The sequence below is a fragment of the Thamnophis elegans genome, chromosome 1 (genome assembly GCF_009769535.1).
Source record: "Thamnophis elegans isolate rThaEle1 chromosome 1, rThaEle1.pri, whole genome shotgun sequence".
In the NCBI taxonomy this organism is placed as follows: Eukaryota; Metazoa; Chordata; class Lepidosauria; order Squamata; family Colubridae; genus Thamnophis; species Thamnophis elegans.
In genome coordinates, this window is record NC_045541.1 from 8,292,203 (window position 1) to 8,314,895 (window position 22,693).

The 22,693-nt window shown below is 35.8% G+C and overlaps 1 protein-coding gene across 7 annotated transcripts in view; it reads left to right on the forward strand.

Moving 5' to 3' along the window:
• FAM126B (family with sequence similarity 126 member B) overlaps nucleotides 1-21,830 on the forward strand; it is a 59,527-nt gene extending 37,697 nt beyond the window's left edge. For 6 of the 7 annotated variants that reach the window (XM_032211194.1, XM_032211188.1, XM_032211162.1 and 3 more), the window contains 5 exons: nucleotides 261-377; nucleotides 1,840-1,927; nucleotides 6,795-6,954; nucleotides 8,133-8,300; nucleotides 13,918-21,830. In XM_032211194.1, coding sequence (XP_032067085.1) covers nucleotides 261-377; nucleotides 1,840-1,927; nucleotides 6,795-6,954; nucleotides 8,133-8,300; nucleotides 13,918-14,516 — 1,132 coding nt within the window. In that variant the 3' untranslated portion in view covers nucleotides 14,517-21,830. The remainder of the gene's footprint in view (nucleotides 1-260; nucleotides 378-1,839; nucleotides 1,928-6,794; nucleotides 6,955-8,132; nucleotides 8,301-13,917) is intronic. The other variant, XM_032211198.1, reaches the window with a different exon arrangement.
• The last annotated feature ends 863 nt before the right edge of the window (nucleotides 21,831-22,693 follow it).

Genomic DNA, 22,693 nt, shown 5'->3' on the forward strand with positions numbered 1-22,693 from the left:
TACGTCAGTTGCTAAACAAGGGTTACATATACTTTGTTGCATCACAAATACTTTGGTTTCTAATTTAAATGAGTAGTTCTTTCACACTGGTATATACTACCCAGGACTATAAAAACACATAAATAAATTAAAAATGAATATTATTATTAAAATACCTTGGTTTGTAGTTTAGAGTTTTGTATACAAAATTAAAAATAAGAAAATGTGTTTACTCAGCAGATAAAAGATTTAATTTTTAGATGTGCTTTTATGTTTTGCAGGCTCTGTGTGAGTGGATTTCCACGACAAAATGAAAAATGCTGGAAGGAAGATGGCTGCAGAGTACTATTGGATCCTGATTTCATGGTTCAGTTGCTCACTGGAATCTATTACGCTGTGTATGTTTCTAAATTTTGGATAAGTAACTGCTCTTTGTTTTTGAGCAAATTATTCATATTTTTGCCGGAATAAAATGTAACATAAATGCTTATTAAAATATTAACAGTTGACAGTGGACTTCTATCAGGCAATTTTTCTGCTTTTCTGTTTGAAAATACCGTATTTCATTGGCCTAAATACTTTGTATATTTTGTCTGATTTAAAAAACGGCAGTGAATGGAAGGGAACCTCCTGAGTTAACCCCTCTAGCAGAATACTTAACAACACATTTTTCATGTTTCTCTTTTTTATTAAAATATTTGTGCTATGTTCTGCTGTGAAAAATTGTAACTTACATAGAGCCGAGGTGGCGCAGTGGTTAAATGCAGCACTGCAGGCTACTTCAGCTGACTGCACTTCGGCTGTTCAAATCTCACCGGCTCAGGGTTGACCCATCCTTCCGAAGTGGGTAAAATGGGGACCTGGATTATTGTTTGGGGCAATATGCTGACTCTGTAAACCGCTTAGAGAGGGCTGAAAGCCCTATGAAGCGGTATATAAGTCTAACTGCTATTGCTATTTGCCATGAAGTTGGCTTTTAACTCTGGAAAGTTTCTAATTGATTATTACCAGTTGCACCTTTCCTAAATTGAGGGGTCCTACTAATGGTCATTCCTGTCCTGGCCATCTCATGGTTGAACTACTGTAATGTGCTCCACATAAGGCTGCCCTTGAAGAGTCTCCAAAAATTTCAGTTGGTTCAAAATGTAGTGAACACACATTATATCTCTTTCACAAACTGCATTAGTTACCAGCTTATTTCCAGGTCCAATTCACGGTGCTGATGTTGATCTTTAGAGCCTTTCATAGCATGGGTATTTGAGCCTCTCCCAGTTTCATTTACCATATCTGGCAGAGAGGGCATAGCAATAGCACTGAGACATATGCCACTTCACAATACCTTACAGTCCTCTATAAGTGGTTTTACGGAGTCAGCATATTGTCCCCAACAATCTGGGTCCTCATTGTACTGATTTTGGAAGGATGGAAGGCTGAGTCAACCTTGACCCGGTGAGACTTGAATTGCCAAACTACTGGCAGTCAGCAGAATTAGCCTGCAATACTGCATTCTAACCACTGCACCACCATGGCATGTTACGGGTTCCGTCATCTAGGGCGCTGCATTTGGTAGGCCCTAGGAATCAGGCCTACCTGAGTGAATCGGTGAGGTGGCTCAGTTATTATTAACATCTCTTTGTCTGCTATGTCAAAAATGTTAGTAATGAAATTATCCTGACTGAATGTACAGATAGAGCAAGGAATAATTGTACCCATGAGTCAGCTATTTACGTAAGAACTTACAGCTAGCACTAGCAAAACCAAAACAGCAGAAAAGGGCATATTTGGAAGTTAACTGATGTGGGAAAGCTCAAGATCGCAAAAATAATGCACTGTGTTTATTTCCTTTGCATCCATATATAGCTACAATGGACAATGGGAACTTGGTCAGGAAGCCCTGGATGATATAATATATCGAGCTCAGCTTGAGCTCTATTCTCAGCCACTGCTGGTAAGGAGATAGGCTGTAATCTGTTCATGAGATTTAAATTGGGCATATAATTGTAATATTAATAGTCAGCTTTGAATGAGTTCTGTAACGTTCTAAAATCTTCCAATTATTCCAGCAGAATAATTTGTGCCCGTTGTAACAAAAACTCGTGATAAATTGTACACTTGGATTTCATTTACTTAGCTACAGTCCAGAATTCCTCAGTTTCTCATAAAGCAAAGATTAGCAGAATATTGGTTAACAGGGGAATAATTAGAATATTACTTGCAATCATTGTTTGACTTGCCACTTGCAGTGTGCTTATTGAAAGTGCTCTTTTGAGAACCACGCAGATGTACACTTGTGTGTCGTTCATGTATACAGTAGTCCTTAACAAGCATTCGTTTAGGACTGTTTAAAGTCAGTGTCACTGAAAAAAAGTGACATGATCGTTTTTCACACAATCGTTGCAGTATCCTCATGATCACATGATCAAAATTCGGATTCTTGGCAACTGCTGCATATTTATGATGTTGCTCGGTCCCAAGGTCATGTGATCCCTTTTGCGACCTTCGGACAAGCAAAATCAATGGGGAAACCAATTCATTTAACAACCATGTTACTAATTTAGCAACTACAGTGATTCACTTAACAACTTGGGCAAGAAAGGTTGTAAAATGGGGCAGAACTCACTTAACAACTGCCTCGCTTAGCAGCAGAAATTTTGGGCTGAATTGTGATTGTAAGTTAGGGATTACCTGTATGCTTGTTTATCTGCATTTTGCATGTCTGTCGGGAAGATTTTTCCAGAATTATTTGACAAGCATATAGCTAGATGCTAACAGTCTAGTAACTGTGGTACAACTTGAACTTGGCCTCTCTTTGAACTTGAACAGCATGATAATTATTTTGAGAAGTTGGGATAATCTTCCTTTTCCACTCCAGCTTTTATGAATGTAGGTCACTGGCCTTTTACTGGATAAATAAACAAGATTCTGAAAATAGAAATGTCCACTTTCCTATGACATTTGTTTTTCTTTACTCACAATCATGCCCAGCAGATTGGTTTCTGCCTGTTTAAGGAGACATGGAAAGGACTGAACCACTTTGCCCCAGTAACCATCCTCTCCATTAACCCTCCATGAACCCTCTTGCCAAATGAGATTGCATTTTTTTCCCTTCCCTTTATATTAGATTAAATGCTTCTTTGTTGAATTATTGCTGGCTAGATTATATTATCCTTTTGAAGAGAACAATTTGAATTCTGATTTTGTTAATGTTCCTTTAATAAATAACTAAATGCTCTACTAAATTGATTTTTAATTAAAAAAAACCACTGATAAACTTCCTGTAATATACAGTATTAAAAAGCCTAAAGCAGGGGTGTCAAACTCACGGCCCATGGGCCGGATACGTCACACACTGGCCACCCCCACCCCATTTTAGTGAAGGGGGAAAAATAGTCATGATACATCACATGACAACATGATGACGTGAGTTTGACATTCCTGGCCCAAAGGCAGGCTAAATTCATTTGAATTCAGCTTTTTGTTTTTGACTAAACTGAAAAAGCTGAGACAAACACTAACTTGGTGGAAAGTCCCTTTTCATTTGCTCATATTGTAATAATATAATAATTGTATTATTAATAATATAAATTAATATTAACTATTCATACTAATATAATAATGATCACTCCCAACTTTTTTTAAAAAGTTCATATTTGCTGTACTACTCTCCATTCTATTCTGCAGTTTTACGTAATTTTTCTTTCTTTTCTTGATCTCCTTTTTATTAAAAAAGAAAAGTAAGGTGCTTGCCTCTTTATAATTCAGTCTATATCTTAACCTTAGTCCTAAAAAAAAGGGTATCTGTCAGTGACCTTCAGCCTTCTGGAATTTTTTCTTTCTTTCAGTAAAGCAAATTTCCTACATACTGTATTTTTCAGATTATTTCCCACTCTAAAGGAGGGTGAAAATTTAGGTGCGTCTTATACACCAAATGTAGCCCTGCCCATCCATCCACCGCCCCCCACCCTTTGTCCTCTGCCTCCCAGCCATTTACCTCCTTGCAGCAATCAGAGAAAATGGGGAATGCGGAGGCAGCAATAACAGCTGGCGGCTGCTGAAATTAAAAGTGAAACTTGCTGTTTGCTGCAAGGGTCAAATTGCTGAGAGGCAGAGGCAGATTTTTTTCCTCTTCTAATCAGGCTAAACTGAAATAATGTATACTTCCAGAAAGCCACGTCAGTTTTAACAGCAAGCATAGTTCTGAAATGTAACACCATAAACTGTGTATATCTTCCGTACTGTTTGGTGCAAGGAGGCAAATTGCTGAGAGGCAGATTCTCCCCCCCCCCTTCTTTTGCTCCCTAAAAGTTGGGTGCGTCTTATACTTCGGAGCGTCATACAGCAAATATGACTAAAAAGAATTCTACATGGTTTTAAGGTTGTATACATGCTCTGGAGCTGAGAAGCTCCCACTTCCCTCATATGGCTCCCAGGAAATCAAAAGCATTCCCTTTCATAGTTTATCATGATGGATAAACGGCGGTTGCATAGCCAGTTTCTTTTTTTTTAATATATTTTTTTATTTTTGAATAAACACAAACAGACAAAACACAACAAACGCCACAAAAATATCTTCCATTACAAATTGTAAAGAGTGTGTCAATTGGTTACAAAGAGCTTTTGTGCATCCCTTCCACAGTCATCACCTACAATTCATATCAAGTTATATATTTTAAATCAAATATATATATATATATATATATATATATATATATATATATATATATATATATATATATATATATATTACTATCATCATACCTCGATCTTCATATGACTATGATTGTTTTTACATCCCTTTATATAAAATATTCCAAAATTTAAAGCAAAACCACATGATGGCATTCCGTTATCTATTTTCACTATCATCCAGCAACATTACATCTTTATAACACTTTCTAAATAAAAATTAATTATGTTTAATAACAAGGTTTCTAGACCTTTCTTAATCACTGTTTACAATTTATATCCAATTTCCCTTTTATCACGTCAATACAAATATTACATTATTATCATTATCAATCATTTATTTAACAATATCCGTCATCATTTCATTTTTGGGGGGGGTCTTAGTTTAACTAAATTTGACTTACTCTCTTTTTTTAATATTATAAGCTTTTATACAGAGTATAACAGAGTTTTTAAACTTACTTTCATGATCACCATTTAGAATTTATACCAAATTTCCTCTTATCAAACCAATACATATGTGTACATTGTTATCATTATCAATTATTTATCTAACTATATCCATTATCACTTCATTTTTAACATAATGGTCTAATTTTAACTAAATTTGACTAATATTTTGTTATTTGTTTTCATATCTCAACCTGTGTCTTTCCAGTAATAGTGCAATCTTATGTCTTTTGCCATTTGTGGAATTAGTCTTCTGGTTATTCCCTTAATCAAATTTTTGTGGACTTCTCTTCGCAACTTGTTGCTTTTTACATATCTTGTAAAATCTCGAGACCCTCCATCAGCTTCTTTAATCACCTTATCTTTGGTTATCAGTAGTGCTTTTGTCAAAGTTTCTCTCCTTGAATCCATGAATCCTTCTCTTTTTTCTTCTTCTATACCTTGAAATCTGGGGTAGAGCTCCTTTCCATCTATCTTCCCTTTCCATGTTGCACTCTTTCCATCTCCAACCACACTCAGTTCACTATCAGTATCCACAATTATCTTGCCTCTTTGTTCATTTTTCCCTTGGGTTTTTAGGACTCTAACCTCCACTTTTTCCATTTGCTGGATATTTTCAATTTTTCCATCGAATTTTACTGCATTACAATCTATATTTTCCAATCTCTTCTCAATTCTCTCTGTTGTTTCTAATGATTTTTGAATTTCAAACATAATCTGTTGTAATGTTATGGTTTCTTTTTGGTGTTGTGCCATTCTTCCAACTAGTAAACACTACCACTCTAGTTTCAAAACAAGGTTTTGTTTTCACTTCTCTCCAGCTGCCAAAGAAGCATCCAAAGAGCACCTGTATAAACAACCCATGCTCTTCTCCTTATCTCTTCTGTAAACAAGCTGAAGCCTTTGAAGTACAAAGTCAAAATGATCAAAGAGAAATAAGAGAAAGGAATATTTCCAGGACTCAACCTCCTTGCCCCGGGCCTCTGCCTGCTGCTCCCCTCCCCCCCCCCCCCCCCCGTGGTCTCAAACTACCGGACAGTTCTTTTTACCTAAAGCTCGGCCGCTCATGAAGACTCTCCATGTGGTCTCTGGGTCAGCAGCTGCTTCTCTCGGCTGCTGCTCTTCCTGGGGGAGAGTGCATCTCTTGTGCAATTTAGCAGCTGTGAGGTGCACTTTCCTCTAAGTCCCATCTGGAAAGCATGCAGCACAGAAAAGCAGCATTCAATATGGCTGCTGCTTTTCTGTTCTGTGCGCTTTGCTGATGGGATTTAGAGGAAAGCGGCGGCTCACAGCTACTAAATTGTACAAGAGATGCACTCTCTCCCAGTAAGAGCAGCAGCCGAGAGAAGCAGCCACTGCCCTGGAGGGCAGAGATGGAGCGGAATAGGCCCAAAAAGGCTGCTCAGTCCACCCTTGCTGGGTGGCGGAAGCCACACATGTGCGCACACTCACATTTTGGGGGAACTGGTTGTTAAATGGCTTGAATCCCACCACTAGAGCTAAGTCCAACCCCCTTTGAATTCTGTTTACCTTATCTAACTCCTAACAGGTGCTAACCCTTAGCTGAAAATATTCCTGTGCGTAGGCAAGAGGAGCCATAAATCAATTTCAATGGACCCTCAGGTATGGATCTGATCTTTTGTCCCTGACACTTACACAGCATTTTACTGTTGTAATAGGTTGCAAATGCAATGAAGAATTCATTACCTTTTGATGCTCCTGATGCATCACAAGGAGGACAGAAGGTTTTGAAAGTAGAGGTTACTCCAACAGTGCCAAGAATTTCTCGGACAGCTATTACAACAGCTTCAATCCGCCGACATCGCTGGAGAAGAGAAGGTAAGTCTTTATAATGTAAAATGAAAATTGTAATATGGTATCTTTTCCCCTCTACTGGCAAATGCTAGTTTCTGAGTTTGATCATTTGTTTCAGGTATATAGACATACAGAAAATAATTATGTACATGTACAAATATGTAATTGTGACTGCATACTATAATGAAATAAGAATTCTTCCTATTTCATATATCTAGAAAAACCTAAATGATTTAAGTGGTATATCACGGAAATTGAATGGCACTTTAAAAATTTTGTAATTACTTTCTACTTTCAGTGGATTGGGTCTTTTTTCTTTTTAAAAAATTGTTGGAAGATAATTATTTTGATGGTGTGACTGTATCTGCAATTTGTGGGCCATCCAGCTATATAGTATCTCGAAAAAAATTGACTTTTTTTTCTTTTTCAACTTTCATGATTTATCATCTATATCTGACTTTTGGGAATGTGTGTTGCTGTTTTTTTTCTTTTTTTTCTTTTTTAAATGAGATAGAGGGCTGTGTGCATGTATAAACTTCCAAAATACCAACATAAGCTAGACAATATTGCAAATTTTATCTTTGTATTTTCATTGATAAAATGGTAACAGGCACATTAATATTAATTCGTACTCATATTTTCAGGACCCGTGGTCTGCAAACCTAACAATAAATAAAGTATTTTGTGTGGGGATAATTTAAGAATCTTTTAGTTTTCATAGGAAGCAACTTCAAATCTTTTAAACTCACCTCTCTGCCAGCAAAAAGAAAAGCAAATGTTAAATTGGAAACATACCAATTTCTGTTATGGGTGGATAAGGTTTGATTCTTTTTTTAAAAATAAATAAATTATATTGGTAAATATATGGTAGACTGCAAAAAAAATGAACTTTTATTAAACTTTAAATTCCTTGTTAAATATTCTGTTTTTTGTTTTCATTCTGAATTCTTCATAATAAAAACAGTTAATCCTATTTTACCCAATCCTTCATCATCTACAGCCTCACTGCAGTAGTGTTGCATTTATGTCTTCTCGCACAAGGCACATCATATCCACTTATTTTTATGATGCTGTTCAACTTTCTTTGAGAAAAATACAGGTGTGGTTGTCTGTATTCTGTGTACACCTTCATTTCCCTGCCTGGGTTATAACGGTTAGGGAAAGAATAGAAAGACACTAAAATATTATATGTTGAATCCCAGATGGCTTTGACTTCTCAAATGATGCTGACATGAGCATTCTCGGATCTCCGATCCTGCACGGCTCCACAGACCTAGGGATCAAACGCAAGCAAGAAGGGAACGTACTGATGCTCAGGACCCCTGAGCATGACTCACCGGAGCCCAACTTGACACCAGCCACAAAAGAGGGTAGGACAGAGATAAGGTGGCATGTCAGTAAAGCCATTGCTTGGGGAGGATCCTGGCTCTTTCTTCCCAAGCAGAATTCCCTTTTGCTTTAGAGTATGTTCCATTGACCACAAGTACACTTTCTTCTCTTTTCTTCTTTCTGCACATATCCCTTTATGCCTAGCTTTGGCCTGGAGCTATTTATTCTAACACTTTGGACTTTGACTATCTGTATAATACAGGGACGTGCAGTCAGGGGAGGCAGGGGAGGCAGAGCTTCACCACTGTCATCATGAAAAGAAAAAAAATGTAAAAGGAAAAAGGTAAGAGCTGAGGTCAGGCTGAGCTAGTTGCTGCCAGAGTCACCATGGATGACTCTCCTTAGTGCTTAGGTGGCAGGAGAACGACGTGCCTCATCTAGTCTGGTGTTTTATGATCACTCGAGCAGAGTTAAGCAAGGGTTAAAAGCCGAAAAATTCTTGACGTAGATTAGGCACGTCGTTCTCTTGCCTCCTCCTGTAGAGGTGCTTTTTCAGAGGCTTTTTTAAACAGTTAAGCATTAAGCAGAGTCATCCATGGTGACTCTGGCAGCAACTACCTCAGCCTGACCTCAGCTCTTGCCTTTTTCCTTTTACATTTTTTTTTCTTTTCATGATGGCAGGCAAGAGCAGAGTTGAAATCCTCTCTGAAACAGCTGGAAAAGGTACATGTGGGTCAGAGGGAGGGGGAGGAATTCGAACGTCATCCTCCTGGTGCAACTCTGTGTGTGTGTGTGTGTGTGTGTGTGTGTGTGTGTGTGTGTGTTTGAGCGAGGGGGAAGGGGGGGAGAGGGAGGAAGGAGGGAAAGGAAAAGGAAAAAGAAAGAAGGAAACTTATTTAGCAAAGGAGAAAAACAAATGCTGTTGCTTTAAATCGGAACTGAGCATGCCTGGCTGTGGAATTCTGGGAGTTGAAGTCCACAAGTCTAAAAAAATTGCTGCCTCACCAGCCATAAACCTCACCGCACGTCACTGGTATAATATCTAGCTTAGCATGGTTAAAATAACCTGATAACTTTGGGATCACTTTGTAATGTAATGTGTGGGGGATCTTGGGGGATCAGGGAAAGGTTCTGCTTAGAGAACGATCAGATAAGAGGAGACCGCAGTCGCTTAATGATCAGAGAAAAAAACTTAGGAGAGCCAGGAATTTTGTACCTTCAGATTTGCAAGATTGATGTCAGCCCTTCTGGGTAAACCAGACAGGAAACCTGACCAAATGAGCAAAATCTACTTTATTTTAAGACTACTTTAATAGAATCTTGAAAGTCTGAATGTACGGACTTTCCACTGCTACTTATAACCCTCTGATGAATAAGGGCAGGTCTTCCTAAGTTTCTTCCTCTGACAGTTATGCTCCTCTTATTTGATAGTTTCATCGGCAATCTCTTTCTCTCATCCTCCAAGGTCATCCATTCATTCTATTGCATCCTGGAACACCCTGCTAGTGAGCATGTTAAGTCTGCTAAATGTATACATATATACATTTGTAGATATACAAATGTATAAATACAACAAATAAATATATTTGTATATATACAAATGTATATATACAATAAAAATGTGTCAAGTAAAAATATTGATGCTGTTTTCACCACCTGGAATATATATAAAGTATATAAAATAATACTTTAACTGTAATTTAGTATTAGAAGAGGGTGGAAGCCTTTCTCTTACTATTTTATATACCAAACTTCCAGTTCAATGAATGGTTTAATCACCTGTTCCGTTGATTTAAGTGGAATTAAATTGCCATTATGCTATTTATAGGATTGGGTCTCAAAGTAGGTAGTATAAACTTGAAGAGAGAGAAAAATCTTATAGCCCTGTATACTGGTATTCTTCAAGTTAATTCTTTACTCTTTACTAAGAGATTTCCATTTTACTCGGTGCACGTCCTTAACCCACTGTCCCCTTGATTCTGGTGCAGGAGTTTTCCGATAGCAATGCATTCTAAGTTATAGTTATAAATTTATACTTTGCTAATCTGCATATCTCCCTAATTTATTTCTATAGTGCTTCTTTTCTGTCTTTAGTATAGTCTTTTGGGCACTGCTGATATTTTAACATTTTAATAACATTTGCAAATAATGTGCTGTACATGCTTCACAGTTGCTCCAAGGAAAGCTATGTAGGAGATGACCAAGCTGAACCCGAGGGAAGGGTAAAGCATGTCATCATCAATCGCGAGTCCCTTTGCGCCCACAAGAGATCTAAATCCAGCCCACCTTGAATTCCATTGACTCTTATCTACTGCCAATTTTCCTTTGACTGTTAGTAGTTCAGAGTCTTGTAGAAAGCATGCATTAAACCTATATTCATTTTAACTTTCTTGGCTCCTGATTTCTTGCATCTGACAAGCTAAATAGCAAATCAAGCAAGCAAACAAACCCTTTAGAGTTAGCGTTAGAATTAGGATTCCTCATTTATTGCATCTGAATCCATCATGTGCAATTAGAAAATTCACGGTGTCTGAAGAGGAGAGGCATTATTGGAAAGCTATGGAAGCATGAAATTCAGAATTTACTCCTAGAACTGAGTGAATCTGAGCATAGCCAGTAAATGACCCCTAACCACAACTTTTCTCCTACTGTTATTATTTTGTTGTACTAACTTCATGTTGCATGTGCATGGCCAGAAGAAGGTACAGAAATTCTCACAACAAATTCTCAAATCTTCTTTTCAAAAAAAGTTGCTTCGGTGCCACAGTACTTCTTTAATATGTTAGATATATTTAGATTAGGTGTTGTTGCCTAAATGTTTTCTAGATAAATAAAGTGAGCATAACTTACACAAAAAGCCGAGGTGGCGCAGTGGTTAGAGTGCAGTACTGCAGGCCACTTCAGCTGACTGCTGTCTGCAGTTCGGCAGTTCAAATCTCACCGGCTCAAGGTTGACTCAGCCTTCCATCTTTCCGAGGTGGGTGAAATGAGGACCCAGACCGTGAGGGCAATATGCTGACTCTGTAAACCGCTTAGAGAGGGCTGAAAGCCCTATGAAGCGGTATATAAGTCTAACTGCTATTGCTATTGCTAAAAAAGTTTTTTAAAAATCATATTTTTTGTGAGCGAATCTTTTTCTTTTGGTGGTCTGGGATGGAAAAGATTGGTCTCTTAATCATAAAAGGAAACCCCGGCTTGTTAAATTACTCTCTTTTGGTGCTCTTGCTGATTTTGCATGAAATTGATAAATATTGCTTCTTTTCAAAATTGTGTAAACAAAATGACACAATCTTATCTTTCTTATGCTGGTCTATGATCCTAATAAAATTGTTTTCATTTGAACTTATTTATCCTTGATTTTAAATATTCCAAGTATACAATAAATAATCAGTCTTTTTTGCAACATGCTTGGGTCAGTTTATGTAAATATTCTCTGTGAATTAATAAAAAAGTAGATCATAATGCTCACAGGATTAATGTGCATGTACTACTCTTACATTGATTATGTAAGAGAAGCTTTGAATATGAATAATAATGTTGGGAGCATTGATGAACCATGTACCTGTTGAGGGCACAGCTAGCATTGATTTAAAAAATATGTCAAAAAAAAATGCCTGAAATATCCTTTTGAGTTTATATTTTGGTTCTTTCTCTGACAAGCTTTATTGCCTACAAGGACTTTGGTTCAGAATATACTTGAACATTTTGTCAGGAAATTAAGCTTTTCCCCAAATGACTGTTCCCATTGAAGTCAAAAGGGTATATTTATAGTCATTAGTAAATCTGTATATTGCTCAAATTGAACTTCTGAATATTGATGGCTTGAAGGATCCTACCTTGCATGTTGTTTTCCTCCTTTTTCACTTTCAAGCACTGCTGATTGCCTTGGCCTCTGCATGGTGGTGGCATTCAGAAAATTTACACCAAGCCTCTCTGACTCTTTTCTCCCAACGGAAGGGATAATTTTATTAATTATACTAAATAGTAATGTTGCAAACATCATTGACAAACAACAATATTTCTTCCATTTTCTGTCATTTTGTCCTTGCAAATTGATTGTAAGGCTGGAGATGTATCCATGGAAATTGACTGGGAAACAAACACCTCTGGATATTGTGTTCCCTCCATTAAAGTAAGGAGGGGGTTAAGAGAGGTGGTGGTGGGAGCTCAATCAAAAGCACTTTCACTTAGCTTTGCATGGTGGTCAAATAAAGGAGTCTAAAAGGCACTTTTGCTTTCAGGACATTATTTCAAATGGCTTTTTAACTTTTTGTGTGAAGATTTGTTTTTGTTTCAATCTAAGGAGCCTTCTTATTTTACAGGGCACGATTGTGTTAATGTTTGAAATGTTAAAATGCTAAAGTTAAAAGAATCAACATTACCGAGGAAATAGAAAAGAAAATCATTTCAGACTGTAAAATGGGCATTCTCTTAGCTGTCAGATTTAATTCTACATATTTACCTTTGTCAATACGATTACTTTGCAGAGGAGGTTTTTGAAATGGGGGGAGAAACGGTGTATGTCAGGATAATTGTAAGCTGAGGATTACTGTACAAAACAGAACTGTATTAAGTTAGAACAAGGGTGTCCAAATAGTTAATTGGAAGAGAGAAGGATCTGAGAGGCTGGTTAAGCACTTGGTTAGCTTAAAATAATATTTTACAGACACAGCATCAGCTATGGAGACTTGCTTCTGCTTTGTAAATAATTTGTTCTCTTGTTTATAATACTTCCACATTGTGCTAATTCCATGATAATGGGTCAGTATTTGAAACTGTCCAGAAATTTAAAAAAATTTATATCTAAATTTATATGCCACCCATCTTGTATTCAGTGCTACTATGATATGCAAAAACATTCTTAGAAAACCTCACAGGGACACATGCACCCATTGTTAAATACACACACATATAAAATAATACTCAGATGCTGACATTCAGGAATAATTGCATGCACCAAAATCTCTATTTCAAGAACCCCTACAAATACTGAAGTAGAACTGCCCCTGTGGCATTTAGAATAGGCAGAGGTACAATTTGAGTTGTTAGGGGGGGGGAATGAAATCAAACAAATTAAAAGTGGCCAAACAACCCACTATTTTCTGAATGAATTCTGACTTAATTTTATGTACCAACACAGCCATTCTAGGTTGATCTTTAGCACTGGGAATGGCAAGAAGATTTCTACAAGAATTTACTTCTGGAAGAATGTTCTTTTGGTTACATTAATTAAAAACAATCATAAACATTCCTCAGAAGTAAAAGTTCTCTATACAGTATTTAATATGCTTATTAATAAGTGCTGCTAGTATTATAGCCATATACAAATTTATTATTATTATAGTTTACATATTAGTAGTTATGTAGTAAAAGATGAATGGTTTATGGCTTTTTGAGAGAGGTTATTCTTATGGACACAGTTGTAGGCATATCTTTTAGAAAATCAATCCATTTAAGCATTGTGTAAGAAATTCATTCTGCTCCAGACTGCAGTATAAAAAGAATTATAATAAAAAAAACTGTAACTTGAAGTTTAAGTTTCTGCAAAATGTTTGCAACGTAATTTTGCTTAAGGAAAACCTGTGTGCAATCCTATCCACTTTTAAAATTGAATCATAGTATCGTAATTTCTTACTCTGGGGTCTTTGGTATTTTCAGATGGTGACGGAGTCAGTGGAAGAGAAGAATCTGTGAACTTCAATGATGCTGATGAAGGGTTTTCCTCTGGGGCATCACTTAGCAGCCAGCCACCTGGGACCAAACCTTCGTCCACATCTCAGAGGAGCAGCTTAAGGAAAGGAGTTGCTGGGCTTTTGGCCAAGGATAAGGAGATCATCTTGGCTACCAAATCCACAGACAGCCCTCGAGAATCTGCCCGTAAGCAGTACTTGCAACAGTCAATTGACCTCAGTACAGATGCCATTGAAATTACTCCCACAAAGAAACATTTGAGTTTGCCTGCTGGGCAGGTGGTACCAAAAGCCAGCAGTGTAAGCCTGATCCGAACTGCAAGTGCTTCTTCCAGTAAATCATTTGACTATGTGAATGGTAGTCAGACGGGTTCCAATGTTGGCATTGGCGGTGATGGCGTTACTAACTTAGCAGCCGGCAACTCCAATCGTTTTTCAACCATTAGTCTACAAGAGGACCGGTTAAGTCAAGCTGGAAATGGCAAAGATGTCCACTCACCAGGAGCTCCTCTGACTAAGCAGTCCAGATCCCCAAGTTTCAATATGCAACTAATATCCCAAGTCTAACTTTTTTTTTTTACCTTCCTATATTTTTTCCATTTGTCCAATTCTTTTTTGAGCAACATCTACAATCTTCATCTTATCGTTTGAAAACCCTGGCTTTTGGTGATCTTGTTCGATTCATTTAGATACTATACTATATTTTGTACTGAAACAGCAATAAAACCTCGTGTTTGCGCCCCCTCTCCCATAAATGTCATTGTGAAAACAGTATAAAATATACTTTATGCCTTTTCCAAGCCTTTGGTTCTCCTTGGGTGATGTGCAATCCATTATAGGCAGATCAGTTCCCATTTCAACACTGTGAGTCACTGTGAGAAGATTGGAGGAAATGGAGAATGTGATCCCTATCGAAACAAAGCTTCGGCTTTCCTGAGAAATAGTAAACGGGTTAGTTTTCTCAGTCTAAAGTTCTGCAAAGACTAATGAATTGTGATTTCTTTTTTGTCTCTTGGAACCAAGAGTGCCTCAGAGATTCTAGTAGGACTTTTGGACCTCTGAGTTAGTGCAATCAGTTCTGTGGGAGAGGAATATTGTCATTGCTTCTGATGGCGGTTGAAATGCACTTTGTCACGAACATTAGAGTAGTCTTCCTCTACCATCCATCCACCCTCGCCCTCCCAACTTAATGTTCAGCTACCCGAGACATGTATTTATGACCAGGAAATTGCTCCTTCAAAATGAATGGGCTGTAAGTAGACAGCATAGATTGCAATGCAGTTTTAAGGCCTGTGGAGCCATGTTTACATGTCTTCCCCACCCAGGAAACAGGGTTGTTTCACTACATGGTAGAAATTTGAAAGATGAAATACATTTAAAACAAGATTGAGAAAATGGGAACATGGGCTTTCCCAAGTATGACTACTCATCAATGCTCCTTTAAAAGTTACTTTTGTAAGTTGAGAATCTTTGGAACCTACAAGAACAATTGAAGTTTAGGTGAGGGCATTTTTCAGGGTGCTTGCGGTGGAATGACTAAATTTTGTCATTGAACAAACTCAGAAGCTTCAAAAAGGACAAGTGGTTCTCCAGCGGGGAATGCCAGGAACAGAGGCAGTGGCTGCTGGGAATACTGGGGCATCAGTTTTCCTTAAAATCATTTCTCAAGCAGTGGGTTTTTTTTGGCAGCTTTCTCTTTCCAAAGGAAACAATTCACTGCCTATATTTTGATCAATCCATTGCAGTCATAGTTCATATAGTTAATGTAATGCGGGTGTGTGTGGGGGAGCTAAAGATATTATCTCCCCCACTTTAATCTGGGAATGCATACTGTTGAATTTAATCTTGAATGCATGTGGTGTGTCAGCAATACGTGATATCTGTGCTGTAGATCACTGCTTTAAATTGCATTTCTTATTCTAAAGAAAGTGTTCATCATGTTTTGAAGAGTAATGTATACGTGGAAAGCAAAGGGGCTGTTTTGCCTTCTTATATTTTTGCTGTACTTTGACCTGGAATTCTGTTGACAGTTAATGAAAGGAACAGATATAAGTTATATTCCTCCTTCCCTGAAGTAACCTTTTGAATTATTTATAGGTTGAAAAGATTCAAACATAATACATTATTTTCAGAAGGGTCAAAGATTAAAATGTTCAGATTACCAAGTGCCATTATTCTGCTAAAGAAAACGTTTAAGTTTAGTTGATAGTTTCCAGTTCTTCTACTCTCTTTTGTCTTTTTTCCTGACTTTTGATTTGAATCTGGAGTTTGTCAGAAGAATTGTAGCTAAAGTAATCCTCATTTTAAATTATTACTATTACACTAAGTAGTAGTTACTTTGTATAGGCACTCATTAAAGCAAAGCTAATGTCAAATTTAATTCCAATATTATTGAAACTCAGGAATGTTTCCCAGCGATTCACTGTAATTATTGAATATTCAGAATAATTTTGAATAATATGTATAATGTAGGTTAGACTTCTTGAGCTCTAAAGCCATCCATTACAGACAACTTCAAAAAGTTTCTTTGTTCTGTAGAAAAAGTGAGAAGGAACCTAGCTGTATGTCTTTATTTTTCTAGAGAACTAATATGATTCCCATATAATTCAGCAGTCTTTTTTAATAATAGAAAACTATGACCATTATACAGAAAACTGCATGAATAGTTTTATAACCAGGGACTTTGGGCTTTCAAGTGTTAAGTAGTAGTTCATTGTGCAACATATTAAACTATGTTTGCATCCTTCTGATTTAATGGTGTGAAGATCACAGAAATGATTATGACCAAGGTGACAGGATTTAAAAACCAAAACTACTGGGATGACTAAGCCTGTGGTTATACCTAGAGTAGCTTTTTAAGATCCAGATCCATGTATTCTACATAGCAAAAACCAAGTCTTAGTTGAAAAGAAATATTGCTGTAATTCGGACCGGTTAATTTATTCATTCTTTTTGAAAAATTTAAATCACAAGTTAAGCTTGTTGTTTTTTTAAAATCTGTATGTAGTTGTATGCACATAATATGCAGAAAGTCTAATTTACATACTGATGATTGGTAGCTTGCTATCAAACTGGAATGTGTTTAACTGTGCAAATCATCTTAAAGAGGTTATAGTTTATTTTTTTAAATATTGAATAAAATATATATTGTATCTACTCAACATATTAAAATTACAATGTGTACATATGTTGGGGTGATGACTTATAGAATTAGTAAAGTGATTGTTTTCTTCTGTGTAGTACAGTTTTCTGTATTTAGTTCTTTTGCTTTTAGTATCGTTTGACACATTATAACATCATGTACGTGTTTTCAATTTTGGTTTATGTTTATCTCATTTTTCTTCTAAAGAGTTGGCACATTGTTCAGATTCTATTCCTATTTTAATATGCAATTTTCCCTTACTGTGGACTCAAGTACGAAGCTTACCTTGTTTCTGTGTCTTTATGATGGAGGAAACATTGCTGGATATCTTTTCTTAAATGTCTGTGTCTTACTTGAGAATATTAATTGGTTCTCTTAATAGGTCATGCTAATACTGCTTCAACATTTGTTGATGTATCTGCTGCTAAGCTGTCCCAAAGTTTTTGCTAAAAGCACTGTATTGATGTTTTGTATTTGAAGGTTCAGACTCAGTGGGGATGTAACATCTCTCTTTGTTTCTTATTCATGGTTGAGATTGTTCCTTTCCTCTTAGCACCTTGGGTTTGCCTATTCTCCCCCCTCCCCCCAGTTGAATTGCACACTAGCTTTTTATAATGTTGACCACGAACTATCCAAAAGTGTGTAAACCTACCATGTATGCTTACCAAATATATAGAGAGACTCAGTCACTATCTTTCATGTGTTACTCAGAAAGTACATTGTGGTTCATTGTAAGCTCATTGTAATCTAGAGAGAGAGAGAGAGAGTTACAATACTCAGTTTTGAAAAGGAAGAAGGGAAAGATAATTCCACCAAAAATGGTGATGCCTGAGTGAAGATCGGTGTAGTTTGTAAAATTCATTGACATGGGACGTGGGAATGAAATAGAATTAGTTTGGCACAAAAGTCAGAACTTTCCATTGAACCTTGTAATTTGCCATTACAAACTTTTTACTGGATTATAGGCAACAGTAATCCTCTGAAGGATATGACAGATATTTGCATTTAAATATTGTTATACGTATCCTATTATATAATAGCTTCTGTTAAGTAGAAATGGCAGTTCTTACAATATTTCGTTCCAGTTGCACAGTGAAAAAGAGCATCTTCATATCTTATGCGTGTGTTGACAGAAATGCCTGTATAAAAATAAAATCTGAAAATATGATTACAAGAAAGAACTGTGAACAAAATTGGGTAGGACAATAGTGTGAAATAATATTTTTACTTGCCTTCCTCTCTGGAGGAATATGTAATCATTACATGTTGTAAAGATTATGCTGCCATGACTTTTGCTCTAGTTTTACATGTAAAAAAAAAAAGGAAAGGTGAGCATATAGTTATATGGTTATTACCAAATGCTGGATTATTTTAATTACACCATTTGACCTGGCTTGCGGTTTTTTTCATAACACAGACAATAATATGAGAATAAGATTATTCATCTCATTGATTACAAAACTATTTCAAACATTGCTGATGTGCAATTTATGGGCAGCTGTTTCAATGATTTCTTAATAAGTCTTTCATGTAAAACTATGCATCATTCTATGCCAGAATGATGAATTTGTATCACAGTGAGACATTGTTTAAAATATAGTGTTTTTCAAACATATACAGTAATAGTATCTGATTCATAAACTGGGTGTCTTGTATCCTGATGCTCTTTGTAGATTTAAAGTAGGCAAGTTCCTATATTTTACAACTGAAATAAGGAAATCATAATAATTTCAGACTTTTGATTTGCACTATTTTGTGGGAAGTAGTTTTTTTTTCTGCTGGGGAATGGATATGTGCGTGCGGGCGTGTGTGTGTGTATAACCACATACACACACAAATACACACACAGATGTGTACTATTTGTCAGATGTTGACAATCAATTGCTCTGTTGTTTGCAAGAGGTATGTAATTATAATCAATGTAATATTCTGAAACATATATGTATATGTATATATTTCAAAATGTTTGTTTAATATTTTTTCATTATTTTCAGTATTTATCTTCAGGGAATAGATTTTCATTTTCTTGTTACAAATACATTTTGAAGGAGTAATTTGAGTGCCGGCGGTAGTACCATCCAAATGCCACAGATTTTTTAAATTAGTACAAAAATTGCAACTTTTAACAAATAATTAAGGAGATGAAATCAACAATTTTATTTTAGACTTTAAAGAACATATAGGCAGAAAAGACAAATCAATCTAAATACTATTTGCATAAATTATTTCAAAAAATGTTTTATAAATTATTTCTGGATAATCACATATCATGCATTATAATTTTACCACTTAAAATTAAATAAAACTTCATATTCAACCAGTTAAAATTAATAATTGCCAAAGACTAGTAATTTGATTCATTTCTTAATACTAAATGCAATGCATAAATTCAATATTGGGACAGTAGTAGGATAGAGTATACATGCAGAATCACTTAAATGAATCCAAAGTTGGCTCATTCCAACTGTTGAAATCTAATTTGTTTAACATAACAAACAAACATGTCAGTGAGAAAGAAGTGCTTGACAAAAGTTTTTATTCATGGTTTACTCATGATTAATTAGGAATTAAATTCATTTCCTGTTACTAGTGCTTCTGTATTATACCCCATTATAATTATTCACGTTCATTTGTACTGTTAAATCTTTTTATTATTGCACTCATTGGTTATGATTCAAAGATTCACTGAATCATTCGAATAAAAACCTTTAATTTTTGTTTATAATTAAAGGTTTGATTCTCTTTCATTTAATTCTCTTTAAATAAATTATCATTAATTTCTCAAATATGCTTTAATAAAAATACATTACCACTATTAGCCTGAATATCCATCTAACCTAGTTTTCTGCTGATTAATACATCAAATAATATTTTGAATAACCAATTAATTCTCCCTTTTGTTTCCCCACAAATATTTTTGTATTGTACTTTTATAAAGAACCCTCACTTTATGTTCAGTAAGATTTTTAAAATAGTTTGCACTTAAAACATATAACTAAATTTTGTGGAAAATAATATATTCGAACTCAAATCCCCGCGAAAAAGCAAGCAGGATTTTAAAAATTGGTTATTTGTATGTATTCATACACCCATTTCCATCATATGTAAAATTTAAATACAATGAAATATACAAGAGGTACAAGTTAGGAGATTGTTTCTTAAATTTCTGTCAGAATTGTCAAGGCTGCAGTATGGAATTGCCTAAACTGCCATATATGATTGGAGCATAACTTTTTTTAAAGCCCTTAAATAGTTTTTGTTAAATATATTCAAGCCCACAGTAAGAATTGTAAACTTGAAAATATATTTTCAAAATTGGTTTACTATTCTTCCCAGAAATACAATTCTAAATGTATAGTCATTCCATGATTTGTAATAAGGAGCATCCATTTTATGTTGAGACCTTTGATTTGCAATGTAGATAAATATTAGTGAGTACAAAAGCATTTCTGTGCAATTTTTGAATTCTACTCCTAAATTTAAAAGCTGATTGCATTAAATATTAGAGAATTAAAATTGCAGCATCTATTGGTACTAGAAAACAGAATATTTTTGGTGCTTTATTTCAAATTGGACCAAGATTACTCCTGGCATTAACAATATAATATTAATTCATGCAGTTAATAGTTGATCATGTGTAACCCAGCCCAATATCTTTATTCTACATATAAAATACTTGAAATCAGTAGATAGTGGTGGGGGGGAAGCCTATTTAATTTACACTGGCTTATCAATTTTGATTTTGTTTTCACTTGAATTTTTACTTACGATCAACATATATGGTTACTAATTTGTAATGTTTCTGTTTAAACAATTATCTGCAATAGGCATTCCGAGGGATATATAAATGATATATATTCATGAGTGTTTAAAATTTTACACGTTAACTAGTCTTCATTTTGAAATTACTTTTTACAGTATTCTCATTAGTATTTTTGGATGTGTTGTTTATGATTGGAAAGTAGAATATAGAAACTTGAAATCAGTCTGTTTATTGCAAGGTCATCTCAAAGGCAAGATGATTCACTTAACTTGGTCACATTAAACTTTATTCTTGGATTTGAATAATTTCTGAGAAGATACTGATGGCAAATGGAGATGTTAATTTTTAATGTTTGTAAACAGATATCCTGACTTACAATGTTTAATTCTAGCTTGTTTGACAATAGTTACATAAGCTCATCTTTCAAAAGCATTTTCTTTTCCCTTCACACCTTCCATCTGACCAATTATTATCTGTCATACAAAGGTTTATTATTAAACCAAGATTTCTGAAGGATTTTTACTGTTCTGGCATTATGTAACCTATTTTACCTCATTTACAAAACCATAGCTAGCAAATACCCACTTATTTTATAGAAGATCTGTTTGACAAAAGGAGTTGATTTATGATAATATTCCACCAGCATATTGGTATGATATTTGAAACAAATCAAAATTTGGTGCTGGTGAAATGTTAAACAAAATGAGTATGTAATATAAATGCAGTCTTTATGGCATTGGGGCCCTAATTGGGACCTGTGAAAAAATATTAACAGAGCTCAGATAACATGTTTTTGAAGATCATTATACTGGTGCATGTAAGCCATTATCGTAACTGTCTTACTGAATCTGGTTAATGTTGAACTGTGTTAAGTGTTGAATTTGTAAATAATTGCCAGAGATAGATAATATTTTGAATTATTGTAAATAGAGGTGTATAAAATAAAAACTAATCTGCAACGCAGAATATATATGTATATATAAAAGGTGTTTAAATAAATATTGTGCTGCTGTTTCTGGAAAAATGGTCACATTGTCATATTTTCCCCAGTATACTTTTTACATGAACAGCATATTATCTTCTCATAAAGCATGCTTCTTTTGGGTAGGTATTTTATATAACAATCCTTGCACTGAAGTTAATTTCTAAAAACTGGTTGACTAGTGGGCCTGACCGTTAGCATTACTTGGCACAGAGCATCAATAGGTTTACATGTTACAGGCTGCAGTATTTTAATCTGTGAAGCACTGGGAGGTTCTCTTCCAAATACTCCCATGTCTTGGGAATTTAATAAGCAAGAAGATTGTCAGTGCAGCTACTGATGTCATTGTTAAAATGTTCACATTGACTTCTATTCCATTCCACTCCATTCCAAACTCTTCAGGGGATATTTAATATAAACCCTTAAACTGTTAAATAGCGGTTGAAATATTTACAGATTTAGAACCATCTAAAATGTCACAATATAGAAAACTGTATTATTTCCACGTGCTCTACATGGGGCTGCCCTTGAAGAGTGTTCGAAGACTGCAGTTGGTCCAGAATGCAGCCGCGCGAGCGATCGTGGGTGTGCCTAGGTACACCCACGTTACACCTATCCTCCGCGAGCTGCACTGGCTCCCCATTGGTCTCCGGACACGCTTCAAGGTGCTAGTTGTTACTTTTAAAGCCCTACATGGTTTACGACCTGGCTACCTGAGAGACCGCCTCCTGCCATTTACTTCCAAGAGGCCAATAAGATCACACAGATTAGGCCTCCTCCGGATTCCATCTGCCGGTCAATGTCGGCTGGCGACTCCCTGGGGAGGGCCTTCTCTGTAGCTGCTCCGGCCCCATGGA